Raw genomic sequence first — 25130 nt, 5'->3', positions numbered from 1 at the left:
GGATTGATTATAGGAAAGCCGTAACCGAGAAGCGGTGTTTGTATATACGAAACTAATGAAACAAACCATATTGAATTCTTTATACTTCAAGATGGTTGATGTCACTAGAAGACTATTACTTTTTTCGTCAAAATTCCCTTGCATCTTATAAAACCCAATATTTCTACAAAAATTTTGCTGTTAATATAATTAAAAGTGAACGTTTCATTCAGCCACGCCAATCTTCTCAGCAAAGCAAACTCGGCGTTTGTTGGTCTCACGGGATCGCCATCCGCACCGACGTGAATTGCCAAATACTTCAGCACTACTCTTTTTTTTTGCCAAATTTAAATCCATAGCCAAATCGGATTTATGAAAATGATAGTTTTGGTTTATCCAAATATATTATTATGTCAATTTAATTGCATGAATCCCAATTTCCAAATAATTTAGGTGTTAAGTATACAATACATGATAGATAGATAGATAGATAGCACTGCTCTTTTGATTTTCAACTAGTTTATAATAATCCATCTGAATGTTGTAAAATCTCTTTCCCACTCAAGTTAGTTAGCTTCACATTTGTGGTCTCGTAAATATGAATTGCATTACAAAGCGATAGCTTTATTTAATGGTTCAAATTTCCTTGCGCCTGATTTTTCATATTTTAAACTAGAACACGGACAGAGCGCGAGTAGCCGCTTGAACGTGCGTAGATATCGATGCCAAATTGTTCTTTGCTATCTTCGAAGGCAAAACAAGTATGCCAGGGAAAATTTTGGAACACATGACACGTTTACATATGGAAATGGCGTTGGCAATTCACACCATATAAAGCAATATTCAAAGGAAATGCAGCGAAACTCTACTGCAGCGGTTCTCAACCGGGGGCCCTCGGCCCCCTAAGGGGGCCACAGAGGAGTTGGAGGGGGGCGACAAGGATGGGCTGAAATCTGAATTTACTTTCACTTTAAAAGAAATCCCACAGTTTTTCCTAGTTTGCTGCTCAACAAGGTTATTTCGCAGGGTGTTTTCGCTCTCTTTTGTGCAAATTGTTTTAACATAATGGGATTTGGAATCTATCAAAGAAAATAACCCTATCAATACCTCTGGAATATTAAAGTTGGGGCAATGAGTGCTAAAAGCCTCCGAAAGGGGGCCACGAGTCATAAAAGGTTGAGAACCACTGCTCTACTGCATACAGAAATCCGTCAACAACTGCTCTGCTCAGTAACAATCTCGTGTAAAATTGTAACCAAATTACCGTGATTATAAACGCTTAATGCGATGTCATTAAATTCACCACCAATTGTTGTATTTCACAAAGCATCTATATACTAAGAGCACAATCTGGTAACTACTTTTGACATTTTCGAACCATAAAATGTGTACAGTATTCGCCTTGCGGCCGAGGAACAATGGTGGTGCAAGTTTTATGCTTTAAAAACACTCCGTATAATATATTCCTAGCTCCATAAAACTGAATACGTCCCCAGAAGGTACGTGCCTACAAGACGCATCATTGTTCAGACAATATTACAAGGTGGCTCCGATTCTTCCGACTGTGAACATGCAGCAATGGTTATATATCTTTACAAAATGCACAACAAAAGTAGTATGCAAAATGCATTTTTTGTACACAAAATTTATTTAAAAATCATTGAGATCTATGATAAACTGGCATGAAATTGTTTAAAAACACCAAATTCAAACAAATGAAATTGTCCACAAAATTTGTTTGAGCCACAAAACAATGCCAAACAATCATTTCTATTTATGTGTGTAGGATCTCTATATATCTAACATATCACATCTTAAACCAGAAATTCAATTTTAAAATTACAATCGAAAAAAACCTACGACAAAACAATGAAAATACTTGCTTTAGGAAATTGGGATTGCTGAAGCTCTAAAAATTACTTGAGTATGAAAACTGGTAACAAAATACAATCATTGGATGATACTCATCTTTTAACATATCTTAAAAATCACAACTTATCATTTGAAATCCAACGAGCTTTAGCTGATCCGAACGCTTCATTGATGTATGCGAGGCTACATAAATTAGCCTTGAATATCGTTACATGATTATCGTGAACTTGCTGGAAAATCAACAATTCAAGGTTTCTTCGGACTTGGTGATCCAGATGACTTCCCCGAATCAGAATCGTCAGAATCTGAACCTGAATCAGATGAGGAATCTGAAGACGAAGAATCAGATGAAGATTCTGCTTTAGGCTTTTCTCGTCCTCCTCTAGCTTTGGGACTCGGACTCTTTTTCTTTGATGCTTGATCGTTCTTCGATCTTTCACGACTTCTATCTGTTTGTCTAGACGAAAATGATTCAGAGAATTCGAAATTGGTTTGAAGAAAAATAGAGTAATGGATCAACCATCACAACAGAAGTGCAAAAATTCCTAATAGTATGGCAGTAGTATATTCAATCGAACATTGTTGCCTACAAAAAGTTGAAAAGCTTCTTTCATGAACAAGAGAGCTATGCTCAAATATATGGACACGTAGCACCACCCAATGGCAATAATTTTGATGACGTCATAGCAAAAAAAAAAGTAAATTTTATCTTTAACCACTGAAAATTTCAAAGCAATTGGTCCAGTATTCGAAGAGAAAAGTGATTTTTTAAAAATGATGGAGACAAATAACAATAACATAATATTGAAACGATCGTTATGTCCACTAATACAATTTTCAGCAGATGGAACCAAGTTTCGATTATGGAATCTAAAGAAAAATATGGATACCAAAAAGCGATCGAATATTAAATTACCAAATTTCAGGTTAGGTTTTCGACCTTGACTAACAGAAAGAAAATAACAACATTCATTACCTTCTTCCATTGTCCTGTCTTCGATCATTTGTGCTGTCACGTCTAACTCTTCCTCCAGACTGTCTTCGATCAGGTGATCTTGCCGATCTTTCTTTCCTCTCTGCTTCAAGCTTAGCTTTCCTTTTTGTTTCTTCCTCCTCCATTTCTTTGCGAGCTTTGGCTCTCGCTTGTCTGCGTTCCTCTCGCTCTTTCAGTCGAGTTTCAACCTATAATGACAATTTGACAATTTAAAATGCCAACACTATGGAATAATCACTGAAAAGTTTTATATCTACTTTGGCAATGGGGGGCAAGGTACACTAATGTTGACTAGAAACTGCTGGAAAAACGAGACAAATTTGGGCTCTCCAGATGTGTGTGTACCAATATGGAGGTAACTAATTTTGTTCGCCTACTTAACATCAAGCTTATGGGTAGGTGGTATTATTCACTTGGCTAACAAAGACAGTCCCCAAACTCCTTTTAGAACCAAAATATTAAAAATCGGAATAAAATTATGGCCTAACCATAACCTGGTACATACACTACGGGAGTACCCAAATTAGTGCCGTTTGTCATTGTTTCATTATGTACTGCGGCACCAAGGGTGAAATAAATTGGGTATACAAGTAACTCCTTACATATCGTTTAATATTAGTGGACGCTTATACAGGGCATTGTTCGAAGCAAACAGCGTGAATAATCGTCACATAACAAAGCGACAAGGCATATGTTATTCCTCTTTGGATGATTATTGATTTTCTTAAAACAGTATGAGTTTAATGCTCACAATATGGCCACAAAAAGTCAGCAAAATTGCTAAAGAAGATAATTGTATTGTATGCCATATGAAGATGTGCCGGAGAATTATGAACAGAAAATTCAGGGCAAACCTTCCTCCATTCTCAAGTACTGAAAATTTTGAAATTGATTGACAAATTTGTTGTTGAAAAAGTCAATTTTTTAACAAATGAAACAAGAAACGAAAATTCAGCAAATTAACCACAGAGGTCCACTCCATGCCCAATAAAAATGTCAGATCTTCTTTTGCACAAAATCAAACCGAAATTGTGTTCCCTAATACAAATACTAACTTGTTCATCAGTAAGTGGCAGCCAATAAATACAAGGTGTTGCTTTTGTTTTGCGGAAAAGATCATCAAGCAGTTTCGCGGGTTGTTCGTCAGCTTTCGTTTCTGCAAATGAAAATCAAGGTTACAAAAACCACAAAATATACCTGAAGTGAAGTTGCGAATCGAAGACTAAAAGCAAAATACCTTTCGCTTCTTTGCGTTTACGCGCTTCTTCCTCTCTGCGAGGTGAAGTCCGCTTTTCTCGTTCCTTTTCTCTCATTTGTCGTCGATGCTCAGTTTCCTGATCCAACTGTGGAAATAGATATAAGTTTGTAAGAGGGAAACCGTCAAAATGACAGAGAGAGTGACTTCTTTCAGAATAAAGTTGAAAAAATACAAATATTGCAATGCTTATGATAAGGATACTCGAAGAAATAAAAGTTGTCATACAGAATAGAGCTAAGATCTGGAGCCCGAGTCCGACTCGAAATTCAGGCCCGAAATGTCAATCATTACGTTCGGTCAGGCCAGGCTTCTCTATCGCTGACTTTTTTCTTTAAATAAATATGTTTATAAAAAATATATACTAAAACTATGTGTGGATACTCATCAACACGACACATACGGTATCAAACTCTTGCAATGACAATTCAAAAAACTCGTAAATAAAATATGAAATTTCGGGTATTTTATATCCACGGGCCTGGGTCGGCTGGGCTGGAATTTTTGGGCCCGATCTTACCTCTAATACAGAATACTGACAGAACACTCATGTACTGAGCATTAGAGTTGATTTATCCCTTCCTGAAATATTTTAAACTGATTTTATTGGCAAGTATTAAACCCAATTATATCATTGAGTGTATACAAAAATAATCACTGTTGAAATCCAACCCAACCTTGTCTCTATCCCACTCTCTCAGAGGTTGTGAACGATCCTCTCTTCTTCCTGATCTTCTCTCATCACCATGGCGATTACGATCAGGACTAGTCCTGCGTTGGTCTTCTCTGCGACGTTTTGGTGAAGTTCCTGAACTCTGTGACGAAGAATTCAGAGAAATAACACAGGAAGGGACTTCCAATGAATTTGATAATGAACAAGCTAACTATACTAAATTATTTTTTACGAGACTTATTTGTACCCAATGCTCCAAAGAAGTCTCTGCTCAAGCAGCCGCTAATAATTAATTATGGTTTGGAAATCTTTCTGGTCGGCATTGTCCATCAAACTTATTATACTGCGGGTAAGTAGCGGGCATAGCATAGAATCTGAGAGCACTACCTTCCTAGGCACAGAGTGTTGTTATTCGACAAAGCGCTTACCCTAGGACTTGATGTCTAGAGAATATAAGAAGCATAGGATTTGAACCCCAGATTTTAACCTTTGATGTCATCATAGTTAAGCTTTAATCACTGGGCTGCTTCCCCTACTGAGTTCAAATAAATGACTGATATAGCCACTGCAATGTCAACAAACATTACATTAAAAGAATTGAACCTAATGTCATACTAAATGTACTTGTGTGAATTATAAAAAAACAATGAAGTTTGAGAAATATTAATCCCCACATGATACAGAGAAAATTTATAAAAAATTTCCAGAAACCTGAAGATTTGAAGAGTATTCATTCTCCAATCGCAGAAGAAAGTGATTTTTCACTCTATAAGCAATTTAGCTGAACTCTTCATAGGCCAACTCTTTTTTAAAACAGCATACATACCTTGTGTCTGTCAGATCCATTTCTATCTTTATCACGTCTACGCCTGTCATCTTCAGGAGCAGATCGTCGGCCGTCTCTCACTTCATCTTTTCCTCTTCTCTCTTCATTCTCACTTTTGGACTTTTGCTCCGGTCCATCAATTTCCATCAAAGGAACGACTTTGTTTGGTATGCCACGGAAATGATTTGACTGTTTGAATGAAATAAGATGTAATTTAAACCAAAAACAGTGAAGATTAGGGATGGAAAAGCTTTGTTTAAACACCACTACATTAGTTGAAAGCATAAAGACGGATAATCGTCACCGACCTATAGTTATTTATCATGTGAATGCATGATACCCCAACATGAATGATTGTTTGTTAAATGGGTGATAGCAAAGATTTGAATACTTCTACTAGCTCAATATAAATTTCCACAAATTAGAATTCTATGTTAATGAAATAGGCATAAACATGGTGAGAAAAAGTTGCCCTAGGGCAAAAACAAATATATTAAGAGAACTATATATCTCATGAACTCCTTTTATTACCTACGGAAAAGTCAGCAGAACTTTAGGATATTCAATCTTTTCAAACATACAATTGGATAGGACTTTTATATTTATCTGGGTTTAAAGGAAAGATGGCTTAATCATATGACAAACTATGGCCTTAATGATGAAAGAAGCCGTTACTCGCCAGAATTTGCGTGAACCCCCACACTACGATGGAGTAGAATCCAGCAATACCCCGTGAAAATCGCACCACTCAGAGTAATCAGCGATGCGCCAAACGCTGAGCTAAATTGACTATTTACTTAAGCCTAACATGAGGCAAACAAAACACAATAAAAAATTGCTTTCAAGTACCTGGAATTCACTACAGTAATCAACAAAAAGTCTCTTGGGGTTAGAAGATGGCCATGTTATACCATGCAAACATTTCCTTGCATTCACTGCTTCTTCTTCATTTTCATACTGGAAAATATAACATAATATAAGATGTGATGAGATCCCTATTAGGCACAATGATTGGGTGCACCTTTGAAATAAAATGTCACTTAAAAAGAACAAAATGCATTTTCAAAAATGATGGAAATGGATAATATATCACCTGTTGTAAATACATTCACAAATTTCTCAAAACTTTCAAATTTCAAATAGGGCCATGTTGCACAATAAAATTAGGATCATTGTATATTCATAGAGATTGATTTATAAAATGCAGTAAAGCTAATTTGTCTGTCTCAGTTTTCATAGGGTTAGGGTGTTGTACCCATCTGAAGTTGAAGAAATGAAAATGGATACTCTTAATACAAAAAGGTGATTTAAAAGTTATGCAGCAGAATTCCTAATATAAGTCATAAATGAACTTACAGTCACAATACAGTGTGATTTAATTTTGTCGATCCAAAAAGTATCTTCAATTATTTTTCCAACTTTTCCCAACAATGATTTCAATTGGTTGACAGTGAATGGTCTGACCAAATTTTTTACGTGAATGATGTTTGATTGAGCCTGACGAGCAGGACTGACGTCCCTCGGCTCAGGAGGAGGTGTTGGTTCTTTTGGGCTTGTTTTACGAGTGACTGTCACATTGGTATTGGTCGATTTCTTTGAGTGTCTGTCTTTTTTCTTCTCAGAAACTATGTCACCCTGGGTTTTTGGATAAAAGAAATGTATTACATTAGAGCAATACTCAAAATATACCCATAAAGGTCAGATGATTAAAGAGGCCGCAGAAATGTCAACAAAATTCCAAATAATATAAGAATTGTAAGTGGTGTCATATGCAGGTGTGCCAATGATTTGAAAAACAGTTAACTTCGGAGTAAAATATAGGTCACAGTAATCTCTGGAAAAAACAAAAAGATCTCTATTCCATCTCTAATACTTTAATTTTGCAATTGAGTGATCTGCTAGTTGCTTAGAAGAGCATCTTTTCTTAGAACCCCCAAACAATTTAGAAATACAATCTATATTTCACTTTGTGTCCAAAAACAAATGACCGATATTAACAAATATTAAAATTAACTAATTATAATTGATGTTTTGCTAGAAAACCACTTAGTACTCTGTCGTAGTATACCAATTGAAGACAATATTTATGTGAGAGGGGTTGCTTTATGATCATTAAGTGACTGATGAAACTGCAGATATGCTGGAGTTCCCTCTATCCTTTTCAGACCTGGAACACTTAGCTGTTCATAAAACAATAAATATATATGTCATGAGATAAAATGAAACTATTCAATATTCACCTCTTTAACTGCTTTCTTCTGTTCATTGCTTGATGATTTACGGACTTTTGTTTCACTTTTTTCTTCAACACGTCTCTGAGATTTGGAACTAACAACTGAAAAATGAAACAAAATTATAGGAAATTTACATCATTTGTGATTACCTTGAGCAAACACAACAGGTTGCACGCCTTTCTAGTGAGAACCAACAATGAAATTTCCTGTTGCTACTGTTATTATCTGCACTCACATTTATGCAAGTTCTAGATATGATATTTTATGTAAAAGTGAAATCTTATCTACACTAATTTGAGAGTCAAATATCATGGCTACCATGTTTGTGTTGAAGATCACAAGTTCAAACTTTCTCATCTGAATTTTTTAAAGGCAGAATATGAGTGAATATTTTTCTCCACAAGAAAAAGCGACTAATGATTCATGCATGGCCTCTGCTAATGCTTATCAAAAATTATCACGCTTCATACAATAACAACGGCTATCACACTTTTGAGCTTAGGTTGATGTGTTTACTAACATAACTAAGTTATTTCAGAGAACTTGGAAAAAGTGAAAAGAAGTGGAATTGTTACAAAATACAATCTTCCATCTGACTCTATTCTCTGAAATCTTGCTAATTGAAAATGTCATAAAGTTCAAGAAACTAAATTTGATTTGTCAAGATAACCATATTTGCACTGATATCATTCTATACTTTGTGAATGATCTGTTTGTATCCATTCCCACAAATCTGAAGGAATGTAACTTCTCTCAACATCTTCTCGAAACTTTTTCTCTTTTTCAGACATGTTTTCTCTCCTTTTTATTTTTCTCGATCGCAAAGACCTTCTAAGCAATTCACGTTCTGGAACACCATAAGTATATAATGAATGAAATATGATAATAATAGAATACATGGGGGGTGTGCAACCTACAGCCTAAATGCAGCCCACAAAGAAAATTGTGCGGCCCGCGGAGAAATGCCCATTTTGAATGGTGTGCGGTCCACGAAACAAGTTTTGGCACTCCTGAAGTATGCGCACCAAGATGTCACACAACCTGAATCATATCCTGGTACACAACCTGAGTTCAGGTTGTGCGCCATCTTGGTGCGCATACTTCAGGAGGTCCCAAGTTTTTAATTTGGTTTAATCTGGTTTCTGCTGGTGATTCCAATCCCTTTGCGTTATACCTGACTCCAATTTATTATCTATACTTATGACGTTACAATGCCATAACGGCTAGCTTGTGCGAAGCGAAAAACCCATGTCATAACATCAATAACCAAAATTTTTGTGACGGCAACTACTAGAAAGGCTATATCAAATATAGGTGCAGCCCACAGGATCACAAAGTTATTTGTATGTTACTCTCTTGTATTGAAGGTTGCACACCCCTGGACTAAATCATTAGGGGAACTCAGGTATCTGTACATATAACCACAATGCTCTAATACAGTATTACTTTTTTATGACAAGAATCTGGAATTACTATACAACTTGGCTTAAATCACTACATAGAGGCACAGTTCTGAATTTTTCCAGTCTGAGTCATATTCAGAACATTAAATAATGATTAATCAAATTTTCTTTTTAATGAGTCATGATTTACATTGGAGAAAGTAAATTTGTTGTAGTTTGAAAAGTTTGAGAACCTATGTCTTAGTTCATTATCAATAATTTTGAATTTCTAAAATTCAAATTATCAAAATACCTCTGCTTCTAAGTTCCAACACATTTCTAGGAAGCACTAACTAAAATACACTTACAACATTTTTGTTTTTGTTTTCTCTGGTTCAACTGAATACAGATAACAATAGTTCAAAAACCCATTGTAACTATCTTTCAAGAAGGAGAAGCTCCAGCGAAAAGTATATACATATTAAATAGTTCACAATTTTGTTCTGTTTCAGAACTACCTATGCCTTAAGAATTCCTATTCTCATCTGCTAGTATTGTTCCATGCCTATCAGTGGAAATCACTCAGACTGTGCATGTTAATCAACTCAACTTGCTATTGCTAAAGGATTAGCCTCGCAGATAGACTACTCACAGTTGAGTTATTATTATTTATGGGTGAATTTATCAAAATGAGTGATACTATACATCAGGGATCGGCAACCTACGACCCACAGGACAGATCCGGCCCGCGGAGTAAAATATTCCGGCCCGCAATACTTAACTGAATTAGGGCAATGAAGCGGCGGTTCAGACGGTGAATTAATTTTATGATCTACGTTCATGGTTACCGCTGATGTCGAAAGGCTATCAAGCGTGATGCAAGGAACCTTTTCAACTTTCTGAAAATATGTGCGGCCCGCCAAGACTTGCAACCCTTAATTTTAGCCAGCGAGCGACAAAAGGTTGCCGACCCCTGCTATACACAAACACTGTTGAGATTTGTCTCGCTTATGAGTGAATGTATTATATCAGAGTGAGAGTTGCTACTCACAAACTCAGTTGAGTTGCTCTTGCTTATGAGTGAGTTAATTTGTCAAAAAAACAAGTTTGAGATAAGAAAATTATTCGAAAGGCCTTGAATTGCCATGAAATTGGGAATTATCGATAAATCTTTGTACCTTTTCTGTTATCATGTTGTGTGATAGGTTGATGAGATTCTTCTCCTGATTCAGTTTCAACAACTTCCTCAACAACAACCTCTTCTTCCTCAACTATCTCTCCATCTTCCTCTCCTTCCTGAGTGAGTAAATTGAATGAGTGATTAAAAAACAGTCAGAATAGACGATGTGGAGACCAGCTTATCGTGATATTGCGAGTCCAGAGCGAAAATTTAAAACCCCAAAGATTTCTGGAAGGAGTTCCAGGCTGAAATCATGAGTTTGAAACAAAGCGATCAACTGAAACAAAATAAAGTTGGTAACATGCCGTAAAATTTCTGTAATTTGTAATCATAGATTTTGTGATTCTGATGTTAAGATCTTTTTTACTGTGACTTGGGGTTAAAATTTGCACAATTCTGTGGTTAAAGTCAATAAGAGATATTGCAGAATTTTTTTTCCACTTTGTATCTTTGGTCAAAACCTATTCCAACTAACATGTTCATGAGAAAAACAACCTCTATTTCGTACTCTACTCTCAACAAGTGTCTGTTTATTCTCCTTCAGATTCAAGAATCTATAGGGTTCAGGTGAGGTGCATTCCACTAAATGGTATCGGGCCGAATCAAGGCAGATGAAAAATTTAGTCAGAGATCAATTCGCCGAAACAGCAATAATAAGCTAATGATAAAAGTAATTTTATAAGTACCATGAATTCTTAAATCTTTTTGCCTGTTACAGTATAGATTTTGATCTATTATTATCTGGCCTTCTACGGGCATATTAAACTCTTGTATGGAATCATTTTGTAGCTCTTTTACAATCCTTTCATTCATTCTTACTTTTTGTGATTTTTCACCTTCAGGTGAGCTGGAAATTGTTTCAGCATGAGTTTCCTCCATCGTAATATCGATAACTTCACTGACTTCCTCGTCTTCTTCTACTAATTCTCCCGGTTCTTCCTCCATCAAAACATCTTGATCCTCCATCGCTTTACGTAATTCCTCTGGTTTGACATCGACCAAATCCTAATACAAAAGTAAGAATATTATAGATCACTGTTAAAAGTCAAGAGATCAAGAAATTAAATAGGATGAGATTGGAGGATCTCATTCATAAAAAACAATTTTTTTTATAGAGTTTCATAAATAAAAATATCCCCATAGTGCATAACCGACGCTTCGGATAAGCAGTGGATTTGAAGTGAAGAATGGGCTGACTGACATTTGAACCCAAGAAACTTATGATGGAAAATGTCCAGCAGGCCACTTATAAATAATTATTAAAAATTGACAGGAATAACTTGGCAAGTTTAGAAAACACTCGTGCACAGTTGAGTGCTTTCTTATTTTTAAATGGGATTTACAGTTGATATGCTGCTCTGAGCTTTTAAAAAGATAGTTGGTGACCTGCTATCCCAGGTCCCAAGACATATTACAGAACTTCAAGAAGTGAATTTACCACAATAATAAGGCTTGGTGTATGAGAAAAAGTAAGTATTATTATGAATCGAATTATTACGGTAATTTCAAACCAAAACTACCTTGATCAAATCAGAACTGATGTGAACAGTCTCGTTAGTTGTAGCTTTCTTTGATCCCCATCTTCTCTTTCTGGGCTTTGCTTCTTCTTTACTAGATGTTGTTGATGGTTCTGCATGAAGAATTGCAGGATAAAATACAGATAAGCAAATGGCATGAAGGACTAGAAGCTTTCCAATACACTAATACAGAATCGCCCGCTTAATTTACGGTACTCCTGTAGTATGCGAACCAAGATGGCGGATACCGTAACGTAGTATGTGTACCCAGAGACCTCCTATATACAACAGTATTGATTGGTTTTATCTGAATTGGTCCACAACTTGACGAATTTCGTCAGAGTGGTTCACAGCGTTGAAAAACTAGGAACCACTGCCTCTTATAATTTGGATCGACGACTAGAACAGGGGTGAGCAAAGCAAATGGACCTGGGGCTTTTTCCCATCTAGACTGGCAGGCCATGTAAGTGTGACGTAAAAGTAAATTTTATGAACATATTTACAGTGTTACAAAAGCCAAAGTGCAAAACAATAGGCCTCGTGTCAAAACTAAATATGATCGCAATCTCAACAAATTCCATGAGTTATTTTTAGGTAAAACATCAAAATTTGGTTTCAGTGCAATTGTGGCAGGCCAGATTGAAGTACCTTACAGGCCGTAGTTTGCCTGCAGGACTAAAAGGTAAAGTATTGAACTATAAAATTTGTAAATGTAAAACACTGATCCTATGCGAACCACCTCACACCTCCGCCTCGTTCAGAGCACAAAGCATGAGTACATGTAAAAAAATAGAAGGGACTCACTATATTATAAATTTATAAATAAAGTTAACCAGATCAAATCTGAAATATTTTGACCCTTCGAAAGGCCAGTATAGGTTCCTGGTTCCTGCACTTATTATAAGTGGCTGGCAGTATACTCTTGTTCTAGCGAAATGGGCATGAAACACCTTACAAGTAACAATCAGAAAAGCCTAATGGACTCTCTATACAAGTCATAAAAAGCAATTGGAAATGAAGCAACAATATCAAACACTCACTCTTCAGACTCAATCTTCGGAATGGAATTGGTTTCGGTTCTGGTTCAGGTGTTTTCTTTAGAAAATGAAAACAAGTCAAGTTAATGCTGAGCAAACTGCTTTTTGTATTACTATTGCTTGAAAAAATGGTTGGATGGGAGAATTGATAATATTTGAAAGTCAAATTTGAAAATGAAATGTCCATGAATCACGAAGACTGCTTCTTTGTAGAATATGAGACCACAATAAATTCTAGACAAGTCAAATATTTACATAAATTTTTGGTTAGGATAGCCAACAGACAGGCACTAACTATTGGTGGAAAACCATTCCATGCTTAAAAATAAAAAGTGGCAGAAACAATCTTTACCATTAGGCAATATGGAGAATGTGTTCACCAGAGTAAAAAATTGAATTTTTCTTTTGTAATTAATTGCCAGATTTTGTTTCGTTCGTTAGAAAGTCTGGTAATGTACAGCTCAATAATGTCAGTTTATATAAAAATTTAAGTGAAGTGGAAAGGTTTTTAAAGACTGTAGGCTTGTTATTTTTGTGTGCTATTCATGTCCCCAATCTTCATGAGGCCCAATGTTAAAAATTGTTGTCTGTTCCACTTAATATTTTCCTGTGAATAGGGCCTGTTGGTAATACCATTCAAAAAAATTAAAAACACAATTTGTTGAAATTTGGATTTTTGTAATGCCAATTTGTTGTTAAACAGATCAAAATTTTACAAAATATTGAAATATAATTTTGTTCTTCAGAAGGGATTCTATCTCATAAACGTGGCATCTGGAATTAAAATTCCTAATCATCTCTTCAGAAGAACTTACCAACCAAATACCGCTTATAATAAGCGAACATTTAATAGAGGCATTTTCCTCATTAACGTAGATACTTCTGAATTTCAATATGAAGAATAGATATCTGTTTGATATCCACATATTTTGGATCGACTCGAAAACGTCGAGCGAAAGACGTGAGAGGAAGAGTCCTGGTTATTTTATTTAAATATCGTTTTATTGCTAGTTTTAGCAATTGTCCATAACCAGACGCAGATGAAAATATTACGTTAAAACGAGACATTGCACACTTTGAAACGCAGTGGCATGCTCAGTAATGTTCTTTCGAGAGAAATGCGCAATTTTTTCCGACGTTGAACTCGCTTTATTAGTGGAAGTAACTGCTGAATAGCTGATAATCGTCATAAATGCAGGAACTTTTGAACTGTAGATCTTTGAGAGATTTGTATCGATGACGAACCATATCTTCAATCAACCAGAGTCAATGATATCAAAGTGGTGAAGCCGACAAGAATTCGATCTATATTTATGCAGGATGTTAAAAAAACGTTGAAATCTAAGAGACATTCGATGTATTGATCTTTAAATAGCCAGGGTAAACGAGTCTGAAATCGTAGAGCAAAAAATTTGTACCACATCATATGTCAGATTTCACTTGTCTTCAGTCTTGTGTATTCTTGACTGAAAGTCATGAATGACATTAGTATTCTTCGATGAATTCAAAAAGAGAAAATCGGACATGTCGTTCTGTGTGAACACATATTCGCAGCTTCGAGCTGCAGAATTCGGATAGTTAACAGACTCTGTTGAGGTGAAGAACATCAAAAAAAGCATTGAAGATAAAAAATCCTAGATAACATCTTGTAACAGAACTTAAAATGTATTTCATAGCGTGTGTATCATGAAATTCTTTTTTTTTGAATGCTCTTTTATTTACATTGAATACCTTTAAGACATTTTTCGAAATAGTTCACTTTTCCAAGAAAGGCCCAGTGACATCTTGAACAGAGTTGATGAAAAGCTGCCTGGTCATTGGAAGCAGCTCTGATTGTGTGCGACAGTCATCCCAGACTGCAATCAAACAGCAGGCTTAGTTCTGTAATTAGTTGACTGAGGAGGAGTAATCTTGATATCTCCAGAATATTTGAACTTTAGTGCTGAAAATTCTTCGATATAATCGCAACTAGCGAGAACATCAACCTCCAAATGGTGTTTGAGAACTGGTCGCTGGAACATCTTCTGATGAGTTGGTTGATATCGAACAGTCAGTAGCAAATCACCCATACGACTTCGTCGGGCCGTAATAAAATGACGTTAGCTGACAGCTTGGCGGATTGTAGCATCGAGACGATACCATAGAGACGAGCAAGTTGGAATTATGGAGACTTTTTGGTGTTGAACGAATACAAAAAATAAGCCACATTTGCGTTTTATAACGAACGACTTTAGCGGCAAAAAGTTCGAATATTGAGCTGAAAAAACAGCTAAAGTTCATACTGCATAGTATTGTCCTTCCTCTCTCGTTCTCGAATTAAGACTGTCGCATGAAACTTTCAATTTGTGTTTCAATTGTTAACCACGTACTCGAATAATCATAGATTCGTGTTCAATGTCCGAGCCACGGTGTCGACTACAGCTGGCCTTTTTATGAAAAGGGATACAAGTGTGGTAGATAGGTAGCAAGTAAAAATAAGAAGATCATTTTTGGAAAACATTAGAAGCCGAATAATTGCAGGAGCAAAATATAAAGATTGGTAACTTCAAAACCTATTTTTTTCAAATTTTAAGACAGTTTATATCCAATTTTTGAATGTCCACTATGGCCTAGTGCCAATTAACTTAATTTGAATATAGAGCGCATGCCACATGATTATCGAAATCTGAAGTTGACCATATCATTATATTTTGCTCTGAAATGAATACATTAAACAACCAACCTCCTTTGTTTCTGGTAATTCTTCAATTTCTTCTTGTTCCACTGTAACGTCCATTGGTTCCTCATTAATATCCCTAGAGCTAATTATATGCAAAACATACGAGTCAATGTTACAATTACAACAAATGCCAGTGATTTTAGATTATACAGTTCATTTTTAATAGCAAGAATTGAACAAAACATTGGTAATCATTTATAATTTACACAAGTCTGAATCTGAGCCATTTAAAAGGCACAAACGAAAACTTGGTCCAGGAGTTTTGTCTTCTTTTATTGCCTATTGGGAATGTTTATTCTGTTTTACACATTCTGAATTTATGTTCAGAATTCTTTTATCACCATATAGTTTGAAATTCAACACTAGACTACACAGCACTGACGATTCGTCATGCCAATGTTTAAAATAAATGTGTATTGAATGCAAAATTTTCCATATTTTATAATTTTACTAAGGTGCAAATGCAATTTACCATCTAATTCTTAAAAATGAATTAGAAAAATATTGATGATTTCTATAATTTGCTAGAAAGCATAAAACAAGCCACATTATGAATGTAATATCCACGTAACAATGACATCGCATATACTACATTTCCTGTGATATCAATTAACAGATTTTTATCTTGAGCAATGATTTTTGAGTGAGTTTGCGAAAATATTTGACATGCATTGTAGGAATTGGAAGTGATCAAACTTAAAATGAAACTATTGGTTTAATTAATCACACACAAACTTCAACGCTTTTTTGTTTGTTAAAAAAATCTGACTAAGACAAGGACACGAGGACTCACTCACAGAAGCAAAGATGATGATCTATCATTGAAGTTAGGGCTACTGCTGAAGAGCCAGAGTAAAACTTTACTAAGTGATGATTGTAGCGAGAATTGAGGCATTCCAAGTCAATATGATTAGGAAAAAGGCTTATGGGGTAGTGAATTCCACATGCAGCAAATAATATGCTTCAGCATTCAAAAGTTATGTCCAAAAATGCACTAAATTTAGACCCTTTTTTGACCAGAAAATTTGACAATGCTACCTAAAACCGTCACATCGTCAAATTTTAATGTCAATGATCAGAAATACTACAAAATTACCCATCAGCGTCAATTTCATCTTTTGTTTTTTGATCTTCAGTTGTCTCATCTTCAGGGGATGGTTTTTCAGTTTCAATTGATTTACGCTTGAAAAATCAGCAATGTTATCAATTTTAGTACCGGTATATAGCTTGCCAAAAAAAATATATTTTCAGGAATTTTAGAGTTACAATAAAACTTTATTTGTGTACAAAGAATGGTCAAAATCTTTTTTATTTTATTCAATATTTTGCAAGTCTTCCAAACTGTAAATGAAGTCTGTGGTTAATTGCCTGAAATGACAGTTCCTCAAACGACTTGAATAATTACTTAAGTCCACTTTATAGAATACAACAAATTTCAAAATATTCGAATATTTCATATATTTTGGTTGCGTAAGGAAAAGATGTGTTGGACTCAAGTTAATAAAAAAAGCAAGTCAGATGTTAGCGTATGTCTCAGCAGCCATTCAATGAATTTTATCACTAATCCAGGCCGCTACAATAATAACCAAAATGTAACAAACCTTGATACGCTTGCGAATCTTCTTTTCGACTGGTTCTGGTGTTTTTTCTTTTTCTGGTTTTGAGGCTGAAGTTGTAGAAATCTGAAATAAAAAATGCGTAATTGGTTCAATTTTAAAAATGCCATCGTTTGAAATTAATTATGATTTGTAATAGTAAGAGTAATAAAATTGAATAAAAAAAAATGAAAAAACAGTAAAACATAAAAATAGTTTATAGCTTTTCTATTATTATTAGACATTGCGTTATACAACCATATAAACATAGCACTCATCAGCCACATAAATCGAAGTCGATGACAAACATGAATAACTTCTTTTTTTGTCATTCTGAACATTTGAATATTCTTCTTATTTAATACACAGGGTTGCTAAGGTGGTCTCAGAGTTTATTTGCTGTGAGTAAGGGTCAAAGTTCAGGCTATACTAGTAGATAATTGAAGTGAATTTTCAAACAAAATCAAAAATCATTAAACTGACATAAGTGGGGTGTCGAAGTTCTAAGCTTCTTGTGGTAAGTTTTTGCAATATTTTGATTAGTTCAGAGATGCAGCAAAAACTATTTTTTCAACATGAAGTTGTGGTTGGTTTTTGAATGGTTTGGAATCACAAGTCAGATGTAAATATCTCCTCCTTTACAACTAAGAATTAAACAAGGATTTGATATGTCTTTCCAACTGATCAATTGCGAAACAACAAACCTTTCTTCGTTTTCTAGTTCCTGATTCATTCATTGTTTTTTCATCATCATTTCTTGCTTCTTTGTGATAATCTTCATCATGTTCTCTCCTACTTTTTTCCTCTTCCTTTCTCGAATCTGATCTTGATCTTCTTCTCTCTTTTTTATCCTTCTTGCCATGTTTATTCAACTTCAGCCTGCACAATTAATTGTGAAACAAGATAGAATTATAAAATATTCAAGTAATACACACAGTTCTGGAAAAGAGAAGTAATATTAGAGTATATCTGGAGATTCCACAAATTCACAAAATGATGGCTTAGCTTTGACAAGGTCTTTGGAATTTATTTTTCAAAATTGTACTGGTAAAATACTTTATATTGCGTATAATCAATAGAAAAAAGCTCGGCGCTCCAGAAATATGTGTAACAATATGTAAGTGACTAATTTTGTTCGCCTACTTTACATCACATTGTGTAAAGAGACTGAAGCCTATGGGCAGGGAGTATATTCTCACTTGGCTAACACAAACAGTCCCTGAACTTGTAATAGAATTTGAAAATCGGAATAAAATCAAGGCCTAACCCCAACCTGGTACACATACTACGGGAGTACCAAAAGATCATGCATATCCACTCTATAGTTAGAAAAAATGATTGATACCTTCGACTGCTTCGTCCAGTGCTCTCAGGTTCAGGAGAATCAGGTTTCTGTATTGAAATCTTGAAAAAATAAAATAACTTATACAGCAAAATAGAATAAATAAAAAAGCAAATGTTGAAATTTGAAAAAAAAGTTATTATTTAAAATATGACATAATATATATGTGCTTTTTAAGTTGGAATCTAACCATAGTTTAAAGTATTTGAACAAAAAATTAAGGGAGATGTATGAAAATTAAAAATATATGATTTCCTCATTTCCTTACAGAAATATTACTTTGTATTCCGTTTAGTTTTACTAATATTCTTTATTAATTTAGTCTTATTGTAATACATGTTTAAGCACACAAAATAAACTATTTAAACGAAGAAAAGTGCGCCTTAGTGCGACGTTTGCATATTACAAGCTATATTTATGCATAGTGACAAAGACATGAAATGATCCACAATAGGCAAAGGAATATATAGGAAAGGTGTGAACACTGCACTAAGGTATCAGAAGGACACTGCGAGGAAACATAGTATCAATAAAAAATATCCAGCTAGATTGAAAAATGATTATCTATAACTCTTACAAATTGGCTTAGTATAAAAAAAACTGAATAGGATCAAACGTTTACCTCTGATTTATCATGAATTGTGGAATCGTTTTCATCATAATCTAATTCTTCTTCTTGACAAACAATTTCATCAACGTCAACAACAGTTTCTTCTGTTATTGTCACAATGTTTGATTCCTCAGTTTCCTATAAAAAGCAAACAATTTTTGTTTCGAAACGAAATAGATTTTCTCAGAAAGTAAAAAAGATGGAAAAATTCTAGGTATTGATGGTATTGAATCAAAATATATTTTCAGCAAGTAGGATATACACTAAATGGAGAATGATGATATTCAAATTTTAGTAGAAAAAAACAATTTTTGGATTATTGCTATTTACAGGTTTTTTTTAAATTAATGAACATCGTGATTGAAACGTTATACGGGGTGTCCCAAAATAAATGAAACCCATTAACCCAATTTTGTGGGTTTCATTTATTTTGGGGCACCTTGTACTTGACTATGTCATCATCGCGGATCAAGGATATCAGGTCATTACCCCTGCTATATCATTCAACGGCAAATTGGGCCGAAGATTGCGATCCTTTTAAAAACCGTCCCCTCTTGCATCAGAGGAAGCCTATACAGATCCATGTTCAGAGTTACGAAAATCACCTTATATAAACTTTCAAAACTAATCAACGAACGAAACTCAAAATGAAATCATTACAAATAAATTCAGATATGACTATGCAGCGCTCCAGAAGTGTATGTACCAATATGGAGGTAACTAATTTTGTTCACCTACTTCACATCAAGTTTTGTATAGGAACTGGAACCTATGGGCAGGGGGTATATTTACTTTACTTACTATATTTACAAAACTAAAATAAGGAAAATGGAAAAAAATTTATGGCCCAACCCTAACCTGGTACACATACTTTAGGAATAACGACTATGCTGACAATAAGTCAATTGACATAAAGATATATGCAATGGTGATTATAGATTAGTCCGATCCAAAATCTAAACTGATTCAGAATCATAAACTTCAACCTATTGTATGAATGAGTGGTTCTCAGGCAGCGATGCGAGCTCCACAAAAGGGGTCGTAGACATTTTAGTGAGGGGGCGTAAAGCTAATAAAAAATATTTGGTAGATTTGATACTACCCGCCTTATTTTGGATATTTACATTTCTTTTTTTGGATACTCCCATTCCTTCCACATATTTTTGAAGTGTTTTTCAAACAAAACATACTTTCGCCTTACTATCTGTTATGTTATTTGTAGGTGTAGTTATTTTTGAGGTGGCGCACGAGACTTGACAAATTTTAAAAAGTGGGCGTGGCTCAACAAGCTTGAGAACCACCTGTTTAAATATTTTCAACCTAAATTTTGGCTTCAAATACTCCTCACTGCAAATATATCGTTACCTCATTTGATCCATTATTAGTCTCGGGTTTTTCCTTCACTTCCATTTCCACATTTTCTTTATTTTCATCAGTCTCTTCAATTTTATTTTCATCATTTGGTTGTATAGTTTCTTCAGATTTTTCCTCATTCTCTGGTTGAATGAAGTCTTCTTGTTGTTCGACTTCAGTACTAGGAACAGGCTCTTTAGAAACGCTCTCAGAATTTTCCATTTTTTCTACATTGTCATCGCTTTTTTGTGGAATTTCTTCTTTTTTTCGTGCCTCTTCTGTTTTCTCTTGTTCATCAGTTTTGCTCTCGCTATCTTTCTGTAGTTGTGCTTCCGCCATTGGTTCTTGATCTTCATGTTTTTCACCTTCGTTAATTTGTTGCCCTTGTGATTTTTTCCCCTCTTCTTCATGAATTTGTTTCTCTCCAACATCCATTACGGTATTTTCTTTTTCCTTGTTCTGGTCGCTCGACTCTTCTTGCTTTTCTGCAAAATCCTGTTCCACAGATGCATTCTGTTCCATATGGTTTTCAATATTCTCTTCCTCTTGTACATTATCTTTGGTTGAAACTTTTTCATCTATCGGCTCTTCTTTCTTATTGTTGGTAGTAAGATCTTCTTCAACTTTGTTTGGGGTTCCTAGCTGTTCAGTTGTGGATTTTAAAGTTGCTTGCACCTGAATTCATTAGAGTATAATCTCAAAATTACTTTTGATAGCTAAACGATAGACGTTCATACTGATTATGTTCTAAGAATATATTCGCAATTTACTTCTGTGCTGGGTAACTTGAATTTATGTTTCACACTGCAAAATTGGAAATTGCCAATTTACTAGGAAAAGGCACTATAATAAAGTATTCAGGCTGCGAAATCGAAGAAAATTACAGCAGACTTTGATTCAAAATGTTACCTGTATCTTTATTGTATTTCTGGCAACTAGCATTTTTCCAGCTGGTTGAGCATGACCTGTGATGTCATCAGTTACAAGTGAGTGATATGACCAACCAGCTGTGAAGGTGAAGTGACCATGTGCACTGGGTAGTCTGGTGCACAGTTCAGTTGGTGTTGCTTATTAAGGATTACTTTGGTTATTGCTTTGGACATTTATTAAACATACATTTCAACCGCATTAACACCAAACTCAGGCTCATTTAAACACGATTCCAGCTTAAAAAGTCCTGGTTTAAATTCTGCTAAGTCAATGGCACCCACAAATTTTAACATTCAATATTTATTTCATTTTACCCGAATCGTCAAAATAACTTTCAGAAGTTATCTATTTCAAAAAAAAAATATGATACAGATATTATTAGGATAACTCACTGTTGTTGTTGATTCTCGTTCTACATGGCCGTGATCAGTTTCTTGCTGAATTTCTTCTTTATTATTTAAGCTCTGGTTACTTTCAGTGGTGAGTCTCCTTGATCTACGAGGGACAAGAGGAGACACGATTGAAGAACTTTTATGAGATGATGAATCATCTTCTGAATCTGCTTCTGATGTTGATGAAACTAAAAAAAAAGATTATTATATATTTTTTTCTTAACGATTATTCGCACTCCTCCAAGCAAGGGTCCGAAGAGGCAGCCACTGCCATATGATTGCGCCGTCGTATCGGCTTCCCTCACCCCGTGATAAAAATGATGTTGCTTGAAACTTTTTTTCATGAAAGTACAAGTGGGGAAAACATTCAAAACCAACAAGTAGACAAGGAGTCATAGAATACACTGCTTTCGATTCTTTTGCTTAAGATACAATAAAAACTATTCTCCTTCCAGAAATGGACACAGTGACCATAAAATACAATAGAAATATTCAAAACATACAACGACTGCTTTGCAGAAGTTTTCTTTGATTTTCCATATATTGCTTGATAAAGTCATTCTCCCCCGAATCGCCTGCAATCTGAAAAAAAATATTTGTCAGTCTCGAAAAGATAACTCATAAAGTTAACTCGACAGGATGACAAAAAAATTCAAGGATGATAGAAAGATCGTATTATAAAACAAGCAAATAATATTGAAGCAAAGGTACCGTCGTACCAGTAACTCAGAAGGCGTCCGAAGAAACGATTAAGATTCCAAGCAATTTCTAAAATGTGGGAAAGAGGCTTATTTTAGTAAAAGAGAAGAATTACACCATTTGTGCAAAGAAAAAGTCGAATCGTTGAAACTTTACTTAGTTTTTAAATAAGTTAAAATTCAAACTATCCAGAAGAAGAGTTGATTGAGAATACAAATACCTTATAATTTATGTTACAACAGGTATATTTTCATTTGGAAATTTCAGTTTTTTTAAAAATCTAGATATTCTCCTCTATTTTTTTTTTCCAAATAATATTCACACAAAGCGAGGTAAACATCTGAAATAAATGACTAGCAATGTAGGAAATTGATCAATTCCAAACTAAATAATTAGCTTTCACGAACCTCTGAACTTGGAAATGTAGCAGCACCAGGAGAACTTTGAGCAGCTTTCTTGAGATTTTCTAGCTCAATAGCCTGGCAAATAAAATGCAGGTCAAAATAATTTATCATACAAATTACAAACAAGAAAAAAACTTTGAATAAGGAAATAACGAAGCACAACCAGATAAAGCAATAATTCGAAACAGGCTATGGCAATGTCGAGGTATTACATTGCCAATGCATGATTACTAATAGTTTGATAACTAAGGCTGGGCATTTTCCAATACTTCAGAATATATATATTTCAAACAACCAAATTGGTTCATATTTCAGAATAAAAAGGAATATTTTCTTGAATCAAATCTCGATTACTTAGAAGATTTATAATTGTATATGGCTTTTTTGTTGTAACATTCCCTCGAAACAAAAGAAATACTGAAATATAGAATTCATTATTTAGTCAGTGAGCTCAGTTGTCAGAAACTTGTCACACACTTATTAAACATCAATACCTCAATAGGAAGAAATAGATCAAAATTGCATTTTAAAAATACGGTTTTGAGGGATTAACTCTGAGCTTTTGTAAATAAAAAAAATATGACGCTGATTAGAAGTTTTTAACTAAACCGATCAAAATAATTTACTAATTCTATTCCAAAAACCAAAAAAAAATTATGTTTCGTATAAATATGACTCTTTTTTTATCCATTTGTCTTTTGTTTATGAATATAATATTTTCTGAAATGACTCAAAATAGCAGTGACTTGAATTTAGATTAGAGCAGAGGTTCTCAAATGGTAGAGGGAGACATAAAATTTTTTTTTAAGGGGTAGTGAACCTGTTGTTAGATTTGATTTTGCCCGTCTATTTTGGATATTTACAATTTATTTATTGCTTAGAAATTGCTCAGAGCTGTTGTGACAAATTTTCTTTGTTTTCAAATCTTCATTATTTATGTTCCATCCACGTATTTTCAAACTGCTTTTTGTATAAAACATACTTTCGCCTTACTAGCCTATCTGCTACTTGTAGCTCTGTAGCTTATTTTTAGATAGTTATTTTTGAGGTGGGGCCCGAGACTTGACAAATTCTAAAAGGGGGGCACGGTTTAGAAAGTTTCAAAACCACTGGAGCTTTGAAATCTCCCTGTGCCAAAGATTGACGTCAGATGATAAACAGAGCTTCGGGAACATTAAACATTTTTGGCCTGCTGATTTTATGAGAGATATCATGAAAAATAAAATTTTAAATGAAGAGAACTAACTCACCGCATTGAGTCTCTTTATCAAAGTTGACTTATTCCCACCAGATGGTAGATTTTTTTCTTTACATGCCGCTTTCAATTCACTAACTTTTAATTCCTTTAATCTCTTCCCATTCAGAGTCACTTCTTCTTCTGACATTGTGATTCAGTCAGCACATACACACATATAATATGCCAATTTTCTATTTACTAAATACAAAACTCAGAAACAGATAGTCAAGTGTACTGAAAAATTATGATTTCATAGAAATAATGCTCGATAAAATTATAACCTATCGGTACCTTTATAACCTAAAACATTTTACTTTTCAGCAGTGTAAATGCGAATAAAAAATACAGTGATCACGAAATGTCAAATAAGATTTGAGGAAAACCTAATATTTTAAATCAAAAATTTCATCAAAATATCGCTGTATCGACGATTATATTGCAGTATTGAATGTGACGCTAATGCTGTAATGACGCAAATCTTCGTTGTAAGATACGTGCAACATCGTAAAGTAATATTTCGACTGTCTCAACGCAGAGAAAGTAACTTATGGTCTTCTATATTCCAAAGAGAGAGATTTTATTTTTTCGTCGACCAAAATAACCTGGTCCGCCGTGCAGATGTCAGGATGCGCAGATGCGAGTGAACAATTTTTGTGAGCATAAAATATTTGTCTGAATGTCTTGCTTGTAACATTAAAAAAGCTTGGCCAGCCATAGACTCGGGAGAAAAAAATTATTAAACGTTCAATTAATCAGACCAGATTCAATTGAGTCTAACATCAGAACATTCCACAAGAGGCCGTTCTCAGGTTTTAGTTATTAATCAGTACCGGTACCGTATCGGTATCGCTGTTCCGTACACGGTACCGGTACCTGTAATGTCTGAATGTGTTTTGGCGT

General features: G+C 34.6%; 2 protein-coding genes across 2 annotated transcripts in view; one reads left to right on the top strand and one right to left on the bottom strand.

Moving 5' to 3' along the window:
• Positions 1–25130, top strand: part of LOC120336373 (fibropellin-1-like) — a 276545-nt gene that overhangs the window by 239710 nt on the left and 11705 nt on the right. The window lies entirely within an intron of this gene.
• LOC120335474 (uncharacterized) lies at positions 1607–24473 on the bottom strand. The gene is made up of 24 exons (XM_039402977.2): positions 24244–24473; positions 22997–23068; positions 22394–22472; positions 21891–22078; positions 20581–21243; positions 19228–19353; positions 18609–18667; positions 17968–18142; positions 17270–17350; positions 16765–16850; positions 15672–15750; positions 12953–13007; positions 11916–12025; positions 11215–11400; positions 10394–10511; positions 7840–7934; positions 6956–7234; positions 6449–6556; positions 5600–5788; positions 4778–4915; positions 4083–4188; positions 3901–4001; positions 2828–3033; positions 1607–2308 (listed from the first exon to the last, which is right to left on the bottom strand). The coding sequence occupies exons 1-24, from the start codon at positions 24376–24378 to the stop codon at positions 2098–2100; spliced, it is 3645 nt and encodes a 1214-aa protein (XP_039258911.2). The 5' UTR covers positions 24379–24473; the 3' UTR covers positions 1607–2097.

Source organism: Styela clava, chromosome 2, assembly GCF_964204865.1.
Source record: "Styela clava chromosome 2, kaStyClav1.hap1.2, whole genome shotgun sequence".
In the NCBI taxonomy this organism is placed as follows: domain Eukaryota; kingdom Metazoa; phylum Chordata; class Ascidiacea; order Stolidobranchia; family Styelidae; genus Styela; species Styela clava.
Note: the sequence above shows the minus strand (reverse complement) of the source record. Positions and strands in the feature narration are given on the sequence as shown.